Source organism: Clarias gariepinus, chromosome 24, assembly GCF_024256425.1.
Source record: "Clarias gariepinus isolate MV-2021 ecotype Netherlands chromosome 24, CGAR_prim_01v2, whole genome shotgun sequence".
Lineage (NCBI taxonomy): Eukaryota > Metazoa > Chordata > Actinopteri > Siluriformes > Clariidae > Clarias > Clarias gariepinus.
This window is the reverse complement of record NC_071123.1, coordinates 17,850,850-17,869,685: the sequence shown is the minus strand read 5'-3', so window position 1 is coordinate 17,869,685 and position 18,836 is coordinate 17,850,850. Positions and strand designations below refer to the sequence as shown.

General features: G+C 35.9%; 2 protein-coding genes across 2 annotated transcripts in view; both read left to right on the top strand.

The window, feature by feature from the left end:
• The window catches only part of LOC128512212 (uncharacterized), a 43,977-nt gene extending 37,194 nt beyond the window's left edge, over positions 1 to 6,783 (top strand). Inside the window, exons 3-10 of the mRNA XM_053485384.1 lie at positions 2,418 to 2,552; positions 2,700 to 2,924; positions 3,014 to 3,207; positions 4,526 to 4,547; positions 4,660 to 4,709; positions 4,857 to 4,917; positions 5,097 to 5,180; positions 5,671 to 6,783. Coding sequence (XP_053341359.1) covers positions 2,418 to 2,552; positions 2,700 to 2,924; positions 3,014 to 3,207; positions 4,526 to 4,547; positions 4,660 to 4,709; positions 4,857 to 4,917; positions 5,097 to 5,180; positions 5,671 to 6,632 — 1,733 coding nt within the window. The 3' untranslated portion in view covers positions 6,633 to 6,783. The remainder of the gene's footprint in view (positions 1 to 2,417; positions 2,553 to 2,699; positions 2,925 to 3,013; positions 3,208 to 4,525; positions 4,548 to 4,659; positions 4,710 to 4,856; positions 4,918 to 5,096; positions 5,181 to 5,670) is intronic.
• Positions 6,784 to 12,717: 5,934 nt separating this feature from the next.
• Positions 12,718 to 18,285, top strand: LOC128512653 (verrucotoxin subunit beta-like). Its single transcript, XM_053486021.1, has 5 exons — positions 12,718 to 12,768; positions 13,004 to 13,104; positions 14,494 to 16,251; positions 16,771 to 16,941; positions 17,059 to 18,285. Exons 1-5 carry the CDS (start codon positions 12,755 to 12,757, stop codon positions 17,253 to 17,255), a joined length of 2,241 nt encoding a protein of 746 aa, XP_053341996.1. The 5' UTR covers positions 12,718 to 12,754; the 3' UTR covers positions 17,256 to 18,285.
• Positions 18,286 to 18,836: the final 551 nt, after the last annotated feature.

Genomic DNA, 18,836 nt, shown 5'->3' with positions numbered 1-18,836 from the left:
AAGAGGTAAGACAGGAGTCTCCATGGACTATGATGTTTGCAGATGACATTGTGCTCTGTAGCGAGAGCAGGTAACAGGTGGAGGAAAATTTGGAGAGGTGGAGGTATGCTCTGGAAAGCAGAGGAATGAAGGTTAGCCGCAGCAAGACGAAATACACGTGTGTAAATGAGAGGGACCCAGGAGGATCGGTGAGGCTACAGGGAGCAGAGGTAAAGAAGGTGCAGGATTTTAAGTACTAAGGGTCAACGGTCCAGAGCAACAGAGAGTGTTCAAAGGAGGTGAAGAGGCGGGTACAGGCAAGTTGGAATGGGTGGAGAAAAGTGTCAGGTGTGTTGTGCGATAAAAGAGTATCAGCGAGAATAAAAGGAAAGATGTACAGGACAGTGGTGAGACCAGCGATGCTCTATGGCTTAGAGACAGTGGCGCTGAAGAAAAGACAGGAGGCAGAGTTGGAGGTAGCAGAGCTGAAGATGTTGAGGTTCTCTTTGGGAGTGACAAGGATGGATAGGATCAAGAATGAGTTCATCAGAGGGACAACCCACGTTAGATGTTTTGGAGATAAAGTCAGAGAGGCCAGATTGAGGTGGTTTGGACATGTTCAGAGGAGAGATGGTGAATATATCGGTAGAAGGATGCTGAGGTTGGAACTGCCAGGCAGGAGGTCTAGAGGAAGACCAAAGAGGAGATTTATGGATGCAGTGAGAGAGGACATGAAGTTAGTGGGTGTGAGAGAAGAGGATGCAGAGGATAGGGTTAGATGGAGGCAAATGATTCGCTGTGGCGACCCCTGAAAGAGAACAGCCGAAAGACAAAGAAGAAGAAGAAGAAGTATGATTGTACTTTTCATGTTCTTTCAATTTATACTGTACATTTGTGTTTTCTTGGAGGAATGAGTTATTTTATGCATCTGATTGTTAAAATATGGATGGTTATGGTATGGAAATTTCTGATTCTGTATTGCTCAGGTTATTGAGCATGTTGCTTTCTGGTAAATTATAATTATTCAAATTGTTTATTTTGCTATATGAAGCCAACAATGAGTATATTCTTCATTGCTGTTTAAAGTAGAATATGGTTGAATTACTTTTTTTTTTTGTATTTAAATTGAAAAAAAGTACTTTCTACAAATTAATGTTATTTGTTGTTATTTAAGGGTATAAGGATACTGGTATACTTCATATTTTAAGTATAACAAACTGAACATGCTTACTATATTTGAGGTATTTCTGGCAACCACAGCTGCCAATATTGTACTTTAAATTTTAGTTTCTTTAAGTTTACTGTAACCATATTTTTTACAGTAGATTTCTGGCAACCACAGCTGCCAGTTTTTTACTGTATATTTTACAGTTAACTTAAGTATACCCTAACCTCAAAAATATGACTACCGTATTTTTTACAGTAAATTTTCACAATTACAGCTACCAGTTTTTACCGTAAATTTTACAATTCACTTATACCGTTAGCTTAAGAACATTTTGACCGTATTTTTTACCGTAGATTTCTGCCAACCACAGCTGCCAGTTTTTTACCGTAAATTTTACAGGAATTTTTTTACAGTGCATGCTTAGTTTGTGGGTTATGTCATGTGTATCGTCCTTAAGCCTGTGTTTCGCCACAGGGCTTAGGCTTCGAGTAACAGGTATTAAAGCCTGTCTGTGTCCCTTAGCCTGTGTCTTGCCAGAGAGCCCATGTTTCACCCTATGTTTTTGAGTATTGTTTGTTGTTTGTTTTGTGTCTTTATTATTTATATACTGTGTATCTTTTTAAAAGACTCTTTTTGGTTACAAAACCCCTCTGGGCTTCCTCTTTCCGCCCACGGCGACAATATCCGCCATTACACCCCAATCGTGACACTCTGTTTAATTTTTGTTTTAAACTTGATTACAAGTTGTATTACACAATAAATTATGAAATCAAATAATGCTTAGTGGTACAGCCTTTAACCCTAAGGGTGCTGTATCATGGCTAACCTTTGTTCTGAACCAGACTGACAATAGGAGAAGAAAGAAAAAAGTGTTCTTTAATGTACTGTATATGTCACAAATAAAGACACTGCTCTTGTATGTGTTGTTTCCATGAGAATCATTGAAATCCCTAAGTAAGTACAGATCACACTCAGGGTTTGTGTTATCCTGCAGTGAGAGCTGGTGGTGAGAGGGTTAAATGTGATGCAGATTTAAAACGAAAGTAAAAGTTTGGGGGTATTTTCGCACAATCATTCTGAACAACACCCGAGGAGGGATTGATCTGCATTCATACTGTGTTTTAGTTCAGTATAACTGGAGAAGTGTTTAACACTCTAAGTGCACCCCACATCACTACACATTTATTGTGGGCATAATGTTCATAAATGTTTTGATATTTTATGATTTATTTACTGCAGCCTGCAAGCATGGATTATAGTCCAGATAATCAGTCACAGAATAATCAGTCGGAGTCAAATAATCCTGTAGCAGAAGGCATAGAGTCAAGCGTCAGTTCTGAAAATATAACAAAACAATGTGAGATTGAAGGGATTAAAGGAAAACCACAAGCACAAAAGATGTCCGGTAAGTTATAATATATAAAATGTATTTATATTTCACACAAATAGGCTACAGCCTATGCTGTCAGTTGTTAGATGTTTTATTATTTAACTTGGAAATGATAATAAAATAATAAATCTTAATTATTAGTAATCAAATCTTTATTCACAGAAAAGGAAGTATTTGTATTGTCAGGGACAAAGTACTTCATTCTGCTAACTGGTAACACATTAAAATTACACGAAGGCTTCATAGTTAAGCTGAAATCTAAAGTACCCAGTTTACAAGAAGTTAAAAGAGTGGAAGAGTGTGATTTCATTCTGGTTTTCTGCCCTGTTGTTTCACAAGTTGGAACTGACACTGAAAGAGCAGTGAACAAAATTAATGATATTTCAGGTAATCAACAATCTTTCAAAAATAGTTTTTTGGTAAATAAATATTTTTATTGTAAACAGTGTATAAATGTGTATATATGTTTTCTAAAGGCCCAAAACCTGCAGTTCTGGTGGTGCTGCATTACACGTTTGATCCAGAGTTTGTTGTACCAGAAAGCAACAGAGCTGTTACAAGAGAGAACACGATCACAGTCGACTGTCTGTTCCATGAAGATCAGGGATTACTGACATGCAACAGAAATTCTAAAGTATTGACCTACCTTGAAATGCAGATGAACTCAAAGGTATTTATTCTGATTAATTGAAAATAAACTTAGTGTTTGTATCTTTTAAATTCCCATGAGGGGTTCTGTTTAGTGTTAAACAAAAAGACACAAAATGCTATGAAATGCTATGAAGTCCAGCTGCGCTGAAAGATAAGCGCTTTCAAAAAAACAACAACAAAGCAAACAAATCTAAACAAAAAAAACTAACGAAAGACCATATCAAAAGCAAACATAAAATGTAACAACATAACAGTAATCACACAACAACAAGCCTCAGCAACTAAGAAAGAAATAGACAGAACCGCAGTAGGGTGTGTAATTAGGGGCACACAAAAAAGATGCACAAGTGAGGCAGAAAATAAAGAAAGAAATTCGAAAATGTGCGTGAGGGTTGTTATATGATGTGATGTTAGGGGCGTGTTGGGAAGTTTATGCAGCGCTCCGGTTTAGGGCTACGGAGGGGAAGCGTAAAAATATGAGTTGTGTTAGTGATTGTGTGGACTTACGGAAAGCCTCTTATTTGAAGATAACATGCATTCATTAAGGAAACACAGGGACAGACACAGCATCGAAAACAAAACAAAGGACGCAAATCAAACCACAGGAAAGAGACACTGTCTCCTCGAGATGGGATTTTCTTTGCAAGATAAAATAAAACGCATAGTCAACACAAAACTCTCTCGTCTCCTTTCCTCGGGGCTGTCTTTTATCACTATTCTTTTTTTTTTGTCTTTTTACTGTACTTTTCTGTTTTTTCTTTACCTGTTTTGCTCTTTACTTTTTTAATTTTCTCTTTTCTCTTTTCATTTTTATGTTTAGTCATCTCTTTTTGATTTTCTCTCCTCAGTTCTCTTTTTCCTCTTTTTATTCCTTCTTTCAGTTTTCTCTTTTCACTTTTCTCTTTTGTCTTTTCACTTTTCCTTTCAGTTTTCTCCTATTACCAGAGTGACTTACTTCTCGTACCTGGTGCTGCCTAATGTCAGAACGTCTATTACATTGTCTTGGGGGCCTATTTAGACATGCGCCCAGGTATCGTTCATTTCCCCTGATTGCCATCATGGCAGCGTCGCCTAGCAACTGCGTGTATGGGAAGCCATGGGTCTGCCTGAGCGGACATCTGTGGTTTAGCGTAGTTGTCTGTGGGTTTACCGGTGACGAGACCCACGATTTTACAAGGGTATTATACTGTACATGGTTAATGCAACATTTACTTAAAACTTGACAGATCATGCATTTGATTTTATTAATTTGTTTATGTGTTTTCATTTATATGATGGGTTTATGTATACTATCATTTATATAATTATGTTTTTCTTTTTTTTATCTAATTCATCAGACACAAAAAACATCCTGGGAAGGTAAAAGCAAACAAACAAACCAAACCGAGTAATTGAAAGTAAACATTGTCAATTTAAAAATTAAGATCATTATTATTAATGTTAAACAGTTAATACTTTTTATTTTACTTAGGATGGAATGATTTTATACCAAACATACTTAAAAGAAGACTTTCCACACAAGTGAGTACACAGTTTAATATAATACACAGTTTAATATAATGTAGTACACAGTTTAATATAATACACAGTTTAATATAATAAAGTTTGTTGGTTGACATGGTGTGTTAATACAGAAGATTAACTTAAAAATAACTTCCATGTTAACAGCCAAGTGAACCTCCTGCAAGTCCAAACAATCAGAATGCATCTGATCTTAAACATGCTGATGGTAAGTGTGAAAAATGGGATGAAAAACAACCATACCAGTAAAATTAAACACATACTGTACAGCATAATTTAGCAAAAATACAGGGCATGTGTGTTCTCTCATTTACAGAATAAATACAATAAAATAGGATATTCAATCTCTTTATGAGTTGTTTCCATGTATGCTTTTTTAACCTACAGATATACTACATGAGGATTTTGAACAACTAGAGCGGTTAAGAAAGAAAATATTTAAAACAGAAGAAAAAAAATTCGTAAGTAATGGTACGTTGGTAAGTGTGGAGTTTGAGTATTGAATTTAACAGAAAATATTTACATCAGCAATACATATGGAGGATAACTAATTCCTATATTATAGGATAACTAATCCTTACATACAGTATGATAAAATGCATCTGTTTTTTATTACATGCCGAACTATAATTAGATATAATTACATTTAATCAGTAGCGGTAGTAGTGTGCATGGTACCACAGAAGACTTAATACAGCACAAAATATACAAAATATCAGCATAATATACTGTAGGAGTTACCCTCTAGCACTAAAAAGTAAAAGTTGCCCAAGTAAATGAAAAATGGTGCTATTAAGGTTAAAGTGGTTTTACTGCAGGCTACACACATTATTATGTGTGAGACTGTAAAATTATATCTGATTATATACAAGCTAGCAACATGTGAACATGGATTATTTAACTTTACAATGTATAACCTGACAAAAGTGAATCTACTGTACATATAACAATTTTGTTTCAGAGGTAATTATTGCAGCAGAACTAAAGTTGGTGCTGTTGGCGAGAAACAAATCTGATAAGACTGCAGCAAAAAACATCATCCTGGACAAAGAAGTGCCTGCTACATCTACAACTACATCCACTGCAGAGACTGAGAACACACAGCTGGTGGATGGGAGGAAGGTGACTGTGGTGGACACTCCTGACTTGTTCTCTCCTGGAATGTCTCTAGAAGAATTTAGACATATTGAGGGACCACATGCCTTCCTCCTGATAATACCTGTAATGAACTCGGAAAAAACAGAGCACAAGGAAGATAAAACACAAGTGTCATTCTTTAAAATGGAGAATATTTTTGGAGATAGATGCTGGAGAAACACCATAATCATATTCAGTGTTACTGATGAACTTCAGAAGAACAACATTGGGGATTTTATCAAATCAGGAGACCAGGAGCTCCAGGAACTTGTAGAGAAATGTGAGAAAAGATTTCATTGTCTCAACATTAAGGAAAGGGGAGATTGTTCTCAGGTCTCAGAGCTGCTGGAGAAGGTAGAGAAAATGGTGGACTGTAATGGGGCTAAGATTTATCAGATTATCAAAGATATGGTGATGGAAACTGCTTTGCTTAAGGATGTGCAACATAAAATGCAGAAAAGCCTAGACAAAAATGAGCAGTATATAAAACAATATGAAGAGGATCTAAAATACTTAAGGACCGGTCAAAATAGTGCAGATCACATAAAAATAATGAATGCTTTAAAAGAGAAATGTGAGTTAAAAAGAGAAGTTGGGGAGGAGATAAAGAAAAGATATGACAGGATTGTAAGGATGAAAGAAAACAGAGAGTTTATTAGGGTCATTTTGCCAGAAACAATGCAAACTGTTTGGCTTTCACTGTCAGATGAGCCGAACAAAAATCTTGACAAGAAAAATGAGCTAGCTCAGCTTAAAGAATGGTTCTCCACAAACATGAAGCTGTAGCCTTCTAATAAAGTAGAGACAGATTTGTGATGATTTGAAAACAGGTTAAAATACTGGGACAAAAGCAGCCTGAATGAGAAGTAATAAATGTCCAATATATTCTATGTTACTGCATGGTGTTACATGAAGTTATTAAATATTCACTAGCCTCAATTATAAAACTAAGTTATAAAATTATAAAACTAAGTTTTTAAAGTATAAAACTTAAACCGATTTCTGTAGACAGTCCATCAAAGAAACAAAAGTGTAATATTTTGCATGCCTTTTGCATACCATAACATGTTTTTTTGTTATTTTTTTCATTGAAAGTCTGTAAACTGTCGCTACCGTAATGCATTGTGGTTATTAAATATTATAATATACAGTATAAATAAGAAGAAATGTGTTGTACTGTTGTTGGTAATTGTCATAAAAGGGTGGTACTGGCTGTTGTTATTGCCGTGGGCACAAAGGGGCAGGCATAGGCCGCAGAGGGGTGTTTAACAAAAGAGTCTTTAATGAAACAATAAACCAAGCACAATGCAGAGACAAACCAAAAAAAAAAAAAAAATTTTAACTATCACAAAAGGCATTTTGTGATACAGGTGCTATGGTGAGACACCGGTGCAATGGTGGTCCATACAAGGCGTAGGCTCTATGGTGAAACACAGGCTCTAAGACCTTTTACACATAACATAAGCTCTAAGTTGTGATACAGGCTTATTGATGACGCACAGGCTCTAATACCTTTTAAACATTACCTAAGCTCTATGTTGTGACTCAGGCTTAAAGTGCCACTATTATGCTTTTTCAAATATTTTCTTTTATGCAGTGTGTCATGTAGCTGTATGTGAACATAAAATATCTGCACTATATGTGATGCTGACAGTCAACGATAAGGGTTTTTGTCTATTAAAAAAAAAGAATCGGCTCACATTCGGCGAAACGAGTCGTTAGCAAATCTATTTTAACTCTGTTAAAGATCCACCTCACTCCACAACATATTTGAATAATGTCCGCCCACATTCTATGTTGCGAACAAAATGCCCTCCCACGTTCTATGTCGCGAACAACTTGCCCGCCATCTTACAATTAACGTTACCACACTGTTGTTAATGTGCGAGGCATTCTTGCCGGGTTCGCCGTAAACACTTTGTCATATAAAAAAACTATTAAAAAAGGAGAGCACACAAAATCCTTTTTAATTGTTTATTCTCCACCATTCACCAAAACTGAACTCTAACATTGGCGAAGTGCGTATCCCTATCTACTGCAAGCCCTGAGGGGAAAAATGCTGAAAAGTAAGGGCAAGGAGCATGCGCACTTCGCGCATCACACACACACACACACACACACACACACACACACACACACACACACACACGCGAAAAGTAAGAGCATGGAGCATGCGCACTTCGCGCATCACACACACATGAAGTGTAAGTCCACGGGAAAATGCATGAGTAGTAATGGTGGACCAGCGCTGCCGTTATTTGTTTGGACGAGAGAAGGAGAGATTGTTGTGGATCATTTTCTTTCGAAGATTTTTTTACCGGATTATCTTTGACTGGACATATTCCCCGGACTTCTCTTCCCTTCATTGGCCTCTCAGACTTTATTAACCCCAGTGAGACCAAACCATACTCCTCTAACACGCATACAATAAACATGGACTTCGGACATTTTCCACTCACTCGCACACATGCACATACAGTTTATTATATATAGTTTGTAAATATTGTTTATATCTTTGTTAGGTTGAGGTTCACCTTTTTCATTTACTTTATTCAGTTTTGTATAATACACGTTTGCTTTATCTACTTGTTTGTGTTTGTCCTTTTTGCTCACCGGCCTTTTAACGCAACACCGACACAAATATAAAAGACCTCTCGATTTTTGTAGCCACAGTTATAAAATTAGAAATTTTATAAAATATAAAATTAGCTGGTCGTTACACAGTAAAACCGACGGCATCTTTCCTATGTATTGACGGGTCTCCAGAACCGTCATTCAGTTATGGTCATGGGCGTTTAGTTTTCCGACACACGCTGTAGCGGTTGACCAATCATAAATCACCGCGCCATCTGACCAATCACGTCAGTGACGGCTCACGGAAAAGAGGAGTTTAGACAGACTGAATCTTCAAACTGCTTCACATGAGTCGTTTAGGAATCATTTAGAAGTGGGGTAAAATTAAATATATTTTTGGAAAAAAAAAAAAGTGTTTTTTGACCTTGCATCTGTACATGTAAACCTGTTTTAAGAGACTCATTATGCAATATTAGCAACCTTAAAATGGCATAATTGGGGCACTTTAATGACGACACAGGCTCTAATACCTTTTAAACATTACCTAAGCTCTATGTTGTGACACAGGCCTAATGACGACACACATGACAATACCCACAAACTAAGCATGACATGAGACGAACATGACCATGAGACAAGAACAAGACTTCCTGAAACCGAATCAGCTCCACACACACCAAAACACAAAGGACCTACATCTGACCACCACCTTGAGCCTTGGGACATGTTCGTTGGATACTTTTGCAAAACCAACTACAATGCAATACAAGGCAAACCAAAATACAGTACAAAGCAAAACAAAGTACAAAACAAAATGCCCACAAAGAAAGTAATTACAACCAAACAATGCTCGACCACCCGCATCACCTGACCGAGGTGCCTTCTGGGAAACTGAGTCTGCAAACAAAAACTACAACAAACTAAACAGTACCCTCTATTGGCGATTCCTTACAGTAATTTAGCCTGTTGCATAGGGATAATTACATTTATTAGCTTTTATAGCTTTTATTTGCCAGACCTATTTGTTTCAAATGGATTAAAAAAAATGAGAATGGCTAAGTGTGCTTTTATTTAGTGGATAAACAGACATAAAATCTAAATTTCCACAATGATCTTATAACACAACCAGATGATAGGAAAAATGTTAATATCATCCAATAATAAGAACTTAATAGTAAAAACATTTAGTCAAACAACTCGTGCATTGTGTACTAGCAGTTTGAATTTCTGTTAGGGGAAGCCAGAGTATTCTGACAAAACCCACAAAGCACATGCTATCAGACCAGGGATGAGATTCAAACCACCGACCCTGGAGCTCCAAGGTAACCATATTATCTGCTAATCCATAATGTACACCCCCTCTGCTTCACAAACACACATACATTAAGGTGAGGCAGAGTGTGTGAACCGGCACAGTGTCAAATTAATTGTGCAGACACGCTCTGCTCTACACAGAAACTCTGCTCTGTCGCGATTCTTTTCAAAGTGCAGGTTCATTTGTTTTACTTTACAGCAGTGATTTCATTAGTTTGCGCTCACATGAGTGTAATTAGCGATGTTCCTTACTAATTTTTCAGACAAAAAAGTGTTGCGGGAAAGAAAGGTTGATTTATGACAGCTGTTTACAGAAGTGCATCGACCAGTTTGCCCATCTCATCCTTACACGAGCATGAATTAATGGGCTGTTACGCTGTCACAAGCAACATAAAAAATAAAGTGGAGAAGCTAACAACAAAATTTTCCCTAAATGTGTTTAATTCAAACGAGAGGAGAAAGTTTCACTGTGAAAGATGAGAAGGGGGAGACAGGAGGGACTAAAAGCAAGAGTCTCCACTTACTCTAGCCTCACACACATACACATATTATCTGTCAGGATTTATTTTTTTATTAGGTAAAATGCAGGTTAATTTGTTTTATTTTTACTTTATATTTAGTATTGATTATTTTTATGTATTATTTTTTTGGGCTGTAGAACAAATAATTTAAGTTTCAATTATTTCTTAGGGGAAAATTTTATTTGGTTTACAGGTGTTTTGGAATACGAAATATAAAACAAAGTATTACATTCAACATACATAAAGATAATGTTTCATGTCTTTGGACTGTGGGAGGAAACCAGAGAACCCGGAGGAAACCCACCAAGCATGAGTAGAACATGCAACTTCCACACACAGACCTGAGGCGTGATTCGAACCCGGAATTTGGAGGTGCAACACCACAGTGCTGACCACTAAGTCACCGTGATTCCCATGCTGCATTACAAATAGTCCTTACAGTAAATATGTTAAATGTACAAACAATATATTTTTGTTGTGTATTAGTTTTATAAGGTTAAACAATATATGAAGACCTCTGAATAAGTGTGAATTGTAGTGAATTTTCACACATAAACCCTGATTAATTTTTTTTCAAAACTAAGATAGATTTACCACTCATGAGATTCATTACAAAACCAGAAGTCATGATAGAAAACAAGGTGCTAAAAGTAAAAGTAAAACTACATGCAGCACTTTGTGGTTAGTATGTTCTTTTTTCACAGACTTTAAACACTGTTTGTGTCTGCAGGATGTGCATATGCGGGTGGGGATGGGAGGTTCACTTCCCTTTCTGAGAAGGGGTTTATTTTTTCCTTTGTTTCTTTGCTTTACCTATGTTGTAATGGAAGCAGTGTAACAGTGTGTACTTCAGGGTTTAGAATTGCAATGATGAAATAGAAGAATAGTTTTATACTGTATGCATTCATTACATTTTATTTTGCACTTTTATATACTAGTATTTTATTTTATTTATTACTTTACTCATTATGTGTAGGTGTTTTCGTTATGTTTTTTTTTTTAAGATGAGTTGGGTCCAAACTTAAAATGTAATTATCTATAACACATTTGTACCTGTTTATTTATTTATTTATTTATTTTTTTTTTTTTTTATTTTCCCCTGGAACCTAATAGTTAATTCTCAACTTTATTAATATTTTAGTTAGTATTAGTCTCAAGTGGTGTAGTTGTTAAGCTATCTGATTATTATTGTTAACCACTGATTGTTGTATATCTTCTAATTTTCTACTCTCAAACATTATTCATTTACACATAATGGAGTGTGATGTTAAATATGAGCATTAAAAAGTCTGGAATGAAGCACTACTAGGCCCTACTATAAAAAGAACACATTTTTCACATGTTCAAACCTTTACTTAATTTGACTAATACTGTACAAGAGACAACATGCTTAAGACATCGTGAGCAGTGTCATTTGTACCACACCTCAAATCATCTCTTTCATTAAAGCAGGCCACTTTATTTGACATGACTGTCGAAAGTTTACACTTGACCCGATATGTTAGGTCAGAAAAACTGCCAAAACTGCTGAAAAATTTATGCAATTTATTTGAGTACAGCTTATCAGTCAAATGACATACAATTGGTTTGTTCTCACCTTGTTTATATGCTATTTAATTTTCCACAACGCACATGCGTTTAATATTCATTTTTTATTTTCAGACTTTACATGAATTCGGTATTTGTTTTGTGTAGCATTTTGTTTGTTCATAAGTGTGACCTTTTGCACATACTCACTGTAGTTCTTTTGCATCTGACTTCCTGTCAACTTGTGGTTAAAGTTATGTAATTGTTTCTGCTTTGTGTCTACTGCAATCTGTGTCCTCTTTTTAACTTTACATTGGTAGGTTTAAAATCTGTTTCTTACATTATTACTTAAAAAAATACATGAAAAATTAAAATAAATTAATAAACAAAAATCAGAATCAGAAAGAGCTATATTGCCGAATACGTTTGCACATAGAAGGAATTCATCATAGTGACAGAAACTTCCAAAGATAACAACAAAAACAAAACAAAATCAATAAATGAAATAAGATGTGGGGTATTGTCAAATAAATATCAGTGGTATTGCTCGGTTTTGCAAATATTAATAGTTCATGTATTTTAATCGCACAGTGGGGAGAGCATGTAACATGAAATTATTAAACAAATTAGTTGTAATGGTTTTCTGCAGTGACTTTAATATGAGCAGCAGTGTTAGCCTGTACATGTGTGTGCTACTGTAAATTGGACTTATTCTTACAGCAAAGCTTGAGACAGAACAGCCTTATCATATACTGCTTTGGTTTTTAAATATGACTCCAAATAACCCAGATAAAATAAATTGTTTTTTAATTACACATAACAGCAAAATTAAATGAGAAAACGAAAGCAAAAACAACTCAGCCTATTTAGCTTTGCACCGCCCCTAAAGACCACAGCCAATCCTTAACTTATACAGTATAATGCCCCTAAAGAGCACTGCTAACCTCTCTACTTTTCTTTCAGTTTAAGCTCATGATAGCAGAAAGGTAAGGTTGACATGAATACTCTATGTATTAGTATTATACAGTATGTACTTGTATGTACTTAATAATAAAATGAGAAAAGTATCTGTTCCTTTGTAAGGAATAGAGCTTTTATCATCATTTGTACACAGCCACATCACACATTAGAGTTTTAAAGGTTAAAAAAGAAGTTTATTCAATCTGTGTAAATATCTCCAGTATGGGTATAATTTTTTTCTTCTCATGTCTATGATTCCAGCATGACTAGTGTAGGAGAAGATACAATAGAAACCGCTGCTCTGGGGAGGCCCTTTCAGCTGGGAATGCTGTATGACTGCAGAAAGGACACGTTAATTCCTGGTATTACAACGTATTACATATTATTATTTAATGTTTAATTTCTTAAATATGTGCATGCGGCTTACACCATACGGTGGTACAATTTTGTGATTCAAGTTTTTGATCTGCTTTTAACTTATATATTTTACTTACTATACTACAGCACTATATCACAAAAAAAGTATTTGTATAGGAAGTCATATGGTGACGTTTAGCATTAAAATTTCTAACTGTAAATAAAAACTTTCTAACATTCTAATTGGTAATCTAGGCTTTAAACGATGTCACAGTGTGAATTCCAAGATAACAACTATCATTCTAGTCTGCATGTTGCTACTTATACATTGCCTTGCAAAAGTATTTATACCCATTGAACTCTTTCACATTTTTTCACATTACAACCACAAAAATAATTTTTTTTTTAGTGGGATTTTATGTGATAGACCAACACAAACTGGTTTCATTGTGAAGTCAAAGGAACATGATAAATGTTTTTATTATTTATATTTTTTACAACTAAAAATCTAAAAAGCTTGATGTGCATTTGCATTGTATTTGTATAGTCCGCCTTTATTCTGATAGCCCTAACTAAAATCCAGTGCAACCAATTGCCTTTACCTATTAGTAAATAATTTAATCTTAGTATAAATACAGCTGTTCTGTAAAGCCCTCAGAGGTTTGTTAGAGAATATTAGTAAACAAACAGCATCATGAAGCCCAAGGAACACACCGGACAGGTCAGGGATAAAAGTGTAAAGTTTAAAGTTTAAAGCAGGGTTAGGTTATAAAAAAACAGGTCCCAAGTTTTTAACCTCTCACGGAGCACTGTTCAACCCATCATCGGGAAATGGAAAGAGTATGGCACAACATTTTGTAAAAAAAACTTTTAAAACCAAATTGCCACTTTGTGTTGGTTTATTACCAAAAATTTATTAATAAATAAAATGCATTTATATTTGTGGTTGTAACGTGACCAAATTTGAAAAACTTCAAGGGGTATGAATACTTTTGCAACCCAATTGCATTATGATGTACAGTACAACAGTACTACTGTATGGAGCAACACTATCTCGATGAAAGAGAAGGCAATGTCAATCACAGGCTAATAAAGAAGATACTTCAGTTTCTGTGATTGTGGTGAAGGTTGATGTGAGTGAATGGCAAATTCTGATTGGTGCATTGGAAGATCTGACATTCTTATACAAATCTAACACATAAGTCACACTTAATGGATATTTGCTGTATAAAAGTGAATATGATAAAGTATATATGTTTCTCAAAGAGCCAAGAACAACAGACATTTGTATTATATTTTCCTTTTGTAATTTAAAAGCACAATTTCAGAGACCTGCTATGTTATACCTAAAACCAAAGAGGTGTAGGTTATTAATCCATGCTTTCTGTTTGCAGGAATCACTCTTTGGAATCGAGAGCAGCTGCAGCAAAACAAAGATATTAGTTCACAAATTAACACAGAGTTCTCATTTACAACTTCAGACACAATTGAGGAAAAATCAAAGCACATGAAAGTTGATGGTGAACTGACACTGAGCCTTTTGGGAGGAAATGTCCAGCTTAGTGGGGCAGCCAGATATTTCAATGACACTAAAAAGTCATTTAAACAAGAAAGGGTGACGCTGCATTACAAGACAACCTGCAGATTCGAGCAGTTGACCATGAACCATCTGGCACAAGGAAAAATGGATCACCATGAGGTATTTGACCTCGATGTTGCAACACATGTGGTTACAGCAGTGCTGTATGGAGCAGATGCCTACTTTGTGTTTGATAAAATGGTGAATTTATCTGAAGATGGAAGCTCTGCAGAAGGAGAAGGAGGGATTAACCTTGATAACCTGAAGAAAGTCTTTTCTGTTGGTGATGCACATCTCACATCAAATATAAATGAAAAGGATGAGGCTGAACTGAAAAACCTGAGTTGTACATTTTATGGTGATTTCAAGTTGCCCTCTAATCCATCATCATTTGAAGATGCGAAGAAGGTTTACACTGAACTTCCTAAGTTGATTGGTGAGAATGGAAAATATGCAGTGCCTGTAAAGGTGTGGCTTTTTCCTCTTGTTAAACTGGACTCAAGTGCAGGCAAACTTCAAAGATACATCACTACAGATCTCATTAGAGCTGTGGAGTCAGTATTCGAGGCTTTAAATATAATAGACATGAAATGTAGTGACCTGTTGCAAGACACAGTGGCGAAAACATTCAGCACATTTCACAATCAAGTGCAGCACCTTCAGAAATTCTGCTTCGAGTACAAGCAAGATTTCATGAAAAAATTAGCAGATCTCCTGCCAGAAATCCGTGGAGGTAAAACAGATATAAAGCACCTAACTGAACTTCTGAAAGCCCATGAGAAATCTCCATTTAATGCATGTGATCTACAGCAGTGGATAACAGTGAAAGAAAAAAAATCCAACCAATTAAAAGCACTGCTAAAGCAGCTCTGTGGCCATGGAGCAGAAGTGACTGATGACATAGACAGATATCTACTGGAGTTGAATGTGGAGAATTTGGTTGCTTATGCTTTTACTTGTCTTCAGGACCATGATCCCTTCCTGACCAAACAAAAGATCTACCTGAACCCTTCAACAATAAAAACCCCCAGTGAAAATACACATGATCTGGGTTTTCAGGAAAAATCATGGACTTCTAAAGAAATCATGTGCATGAAGAAAGAGTTGAAAATGTTTCGTGACTTGATTGCTTTAAATAAGAGTCAAACCACAAAATTCATTGTCCAAAGCATCCCTCAGGCATCACCTTCCACAGCTTCCTGCATTCTTTTGTATGAAAATGGATGCAGTGAAGCTGTCTGTTTTGTTCCTCCATCAAAGCCAACATCTCCAATCATTGAATCTGTCACAGAAAACAGCATAACAGTAAAGTTAAGCCCCTCATGTTCTGCCACACTGCAGAGGAAGCTGCTGTACAAAATGAAACAAGATAATGACTGGAAATCTCAGCCTGTACATCAGGATATAATTAGATTGACAGATCTCCAAGAAAACAATGATTATGAAATAAAATGTGCAGCAGAAGGAAAACTTGACTACATAGTTGAAAGTGATGTAATCACTGTCTCACCTAAAAAGCCTGAGCAGACATGCAGGGGAACACATAAATGTGAAACAGCCCAAAACATGACTGGTAAGTATAAAATGTGTAATCATAAATGATCCTAAATTTGGATAGAGAAAACTGTAAAATAATAAAATGCTCATTTGGGCACGATGGTGTTATTGTTAGCACTTTCAGCTTGCACCTCCAGGGTCCGGGTTCGGTTCCCGACCAGGATCGATTCCCGTCTCTGTGTGCAGGGAGTTTGCATGTTCTCTCCGTGCTTGGTGGGTTTCCTCCGGGTATTCCGGTTTCCTCCCACAGTCCAAAGACATGTAGGTTAGGCTAATTGGCGAATTGCCTGTAGTGTGTGTGTGTATGTCTGTGTGCCCTGTGGTGAATTGGCACCCCAACCAGGGTGTACCCTGCCTCGTGCCCTAAGCCTCCTGAGATAGGCTCCAGGTCCCCGCAACCCTGAATACAGGATAAAGCGGTATAGAAGATGAGTGAGTGAGTGAGTAAGTGAGTGAGAGTAAGTCATGCTAATTTGTTCCTTACAAGGAAATATGAATAATTACAACTAACTAATGTATTTCAAATCTTATTCAGCTCACAAGTACTTCATAATTTCAACTGGAAGTGAATCAAAATCCTTAGAATCCTTCATGAATCACCTCAAAATTGAAATACCAGATCTGACAAAGGTTAACACAGTGGACAAGTGTGATTTCATTCTGCTTTTCTGCTCGGCTACACAACTTGGAAATATCACTGAAGCAGGTACCAAACCTAATACTACTTCAGGTGTTTGAATATCTTTTTAAATAATAAAAAAAAATCTTGCACACAAAAAATCTACAGTTTAAACTTAATAAATATATCATGTCTTTTGTGCAGACAACAAACCTGCTGTCATGGTGGTGGCCCATCAAGCAACTGATTCAGACTGTTTTTTACCAAACAGCAGCAGAGTCGTAAACCGAGGGAACACACTCACAGTTGAATGTCTGTTCAATAAAGATAAGAAATTTATGCCATGCGGCAAGAACTATAATGCAATTAACAGCATTAAAAAGTGGAGGATTTTATTGTAATAATTGTTTTCTGTTCTAATTTGAAAAGATGTATATTGTAATTTAATGAAGTGAAAATACATACAGTGGATTTAGTTTTTGACTCTAGAACTACAGTAGTTCTCAAGACAAATAACAGTAAATGTAAGAATTAATGAATTTATGTTGTGTTGTACAGTAGTTTGCTAATATAAAAGTGTTGATCAGGGAAATGCTTTATTTTGTTGTTAATCAAAGGCATAGACCAGACAAAATGTGGACAAATATTGTATTTATGTAAAAATCACAAAACCAGACCAAGAGATACATGGTACAGTATTTATACTGTATAAGACAGTGCTTAGTCCTCACTGTCACCTTGCATCTCCAGGGTACATGTTCGATTCAAAGCCAGGTTTGATTCCCACCTCTGTGTGTGGAGGTTGCATGTTCTCCCCATGTTTAGTGGGTTTCCTCCAGGTACTCCTCAGGGTCTCCTTTCACAGTCCAAAGTCATGCAGAGTAGGCTAATTGGCGTTCCCAAATTGAATGAATATGTGAGTGCATGTGCCCTGTGATGGATTGACCCCCCTGTCCAGCATGTACCTAAGTCTCCTGGATAGGCTTCAGGCCTCCATCAACACTGTACACTGTAAAGCGGTGTAGACAATAAGAGTAAGACAAGATGAATAGTAATTTACTCAAAACACAATATTGTAATATTTTGGGTTGCAGGATTTTTTTTTTCATATGCTGAAAGGTAAAAATTAAAACCAGTAAGGCTTGAAATATTTCACATTATGTGTAATAATTATTTTAAAAAAAATGAATCATATATGCATGTAAGAAACTAAACAAAATAAATCTGATTAATTAATTGATCTATAATTTTATTTCTAGTGTTATTGTAAAATATTTTGTTTGTCTTTAAAAAGCCAATGAGCTTGAGTTTTAGAAATAACTGATTTCATGACATTCATAGTTGAAATATTTTAATGCAATGTTTATACTAAATATTTATTGTTAAAAGTTGATTTATTAGTTGTGCAATGTATTCATGTATTATTGATGGGATAAAGTGATAAAGATTTTATAAGGCGCCTTATACAAGTATAATATACAAGTATAGTGACTCAGGGTTGTGTCACTATACTTGTGTTACTCGACCTCAGTGCAGCTTTTAACACCATTGATCATGGTATTCTCCTTCACAGATTAGAAAATGTAGTGGGAATTAAGGGAACAGCCCTCTTATGGCTCAGATCCTATTTGACTGATCGTTATCAGTTTGTAGATTTAGATGGTGACCATTCCTCATGTTCTCAAGTAGAGTTTGGTGTTCCACAGGGTTCTGTTTTAGGCCCACTGCTTTTTTCCCTTTACATGCTTCCTCTAGGTAACATCATTCGTAAACATGGTATTAGTTTTCATTGTTATGCTGATGACACACAAGTATACGTTTCAGCAAAACCAGATGAGAAAAACCAGCTTACTAAAATTGAGCAATGTGTGCAGGACATAAGAGATTGGATGTTAATTAATTTCCTTCTGCTTAATCCTGATAAAACAGAAGTTCTAGTCATAGGACCACAAGCAGCTAGAAGTAAGCTTTCTGATCACACT

Excerpts from the sequence above, each read along its gene's own strand:
- LOC128512653 (XM_053486021.1), top strand. Across the intron at positions 16,252-16,770 it reads AACAGCCCAAAACATGACTG|CTCACAAGTACTTCATAATT; the intron begins GTAAGTATAAAA and ends AATCTTATTCAG. Across the intron at positions 16,942-17,058 it reads TGGAAATATCACTGAAGCAG|ACAACAAACCTGCTGTCATG; the intron begins GTACCAAACCTA and ends TCTTTTGTGCAG.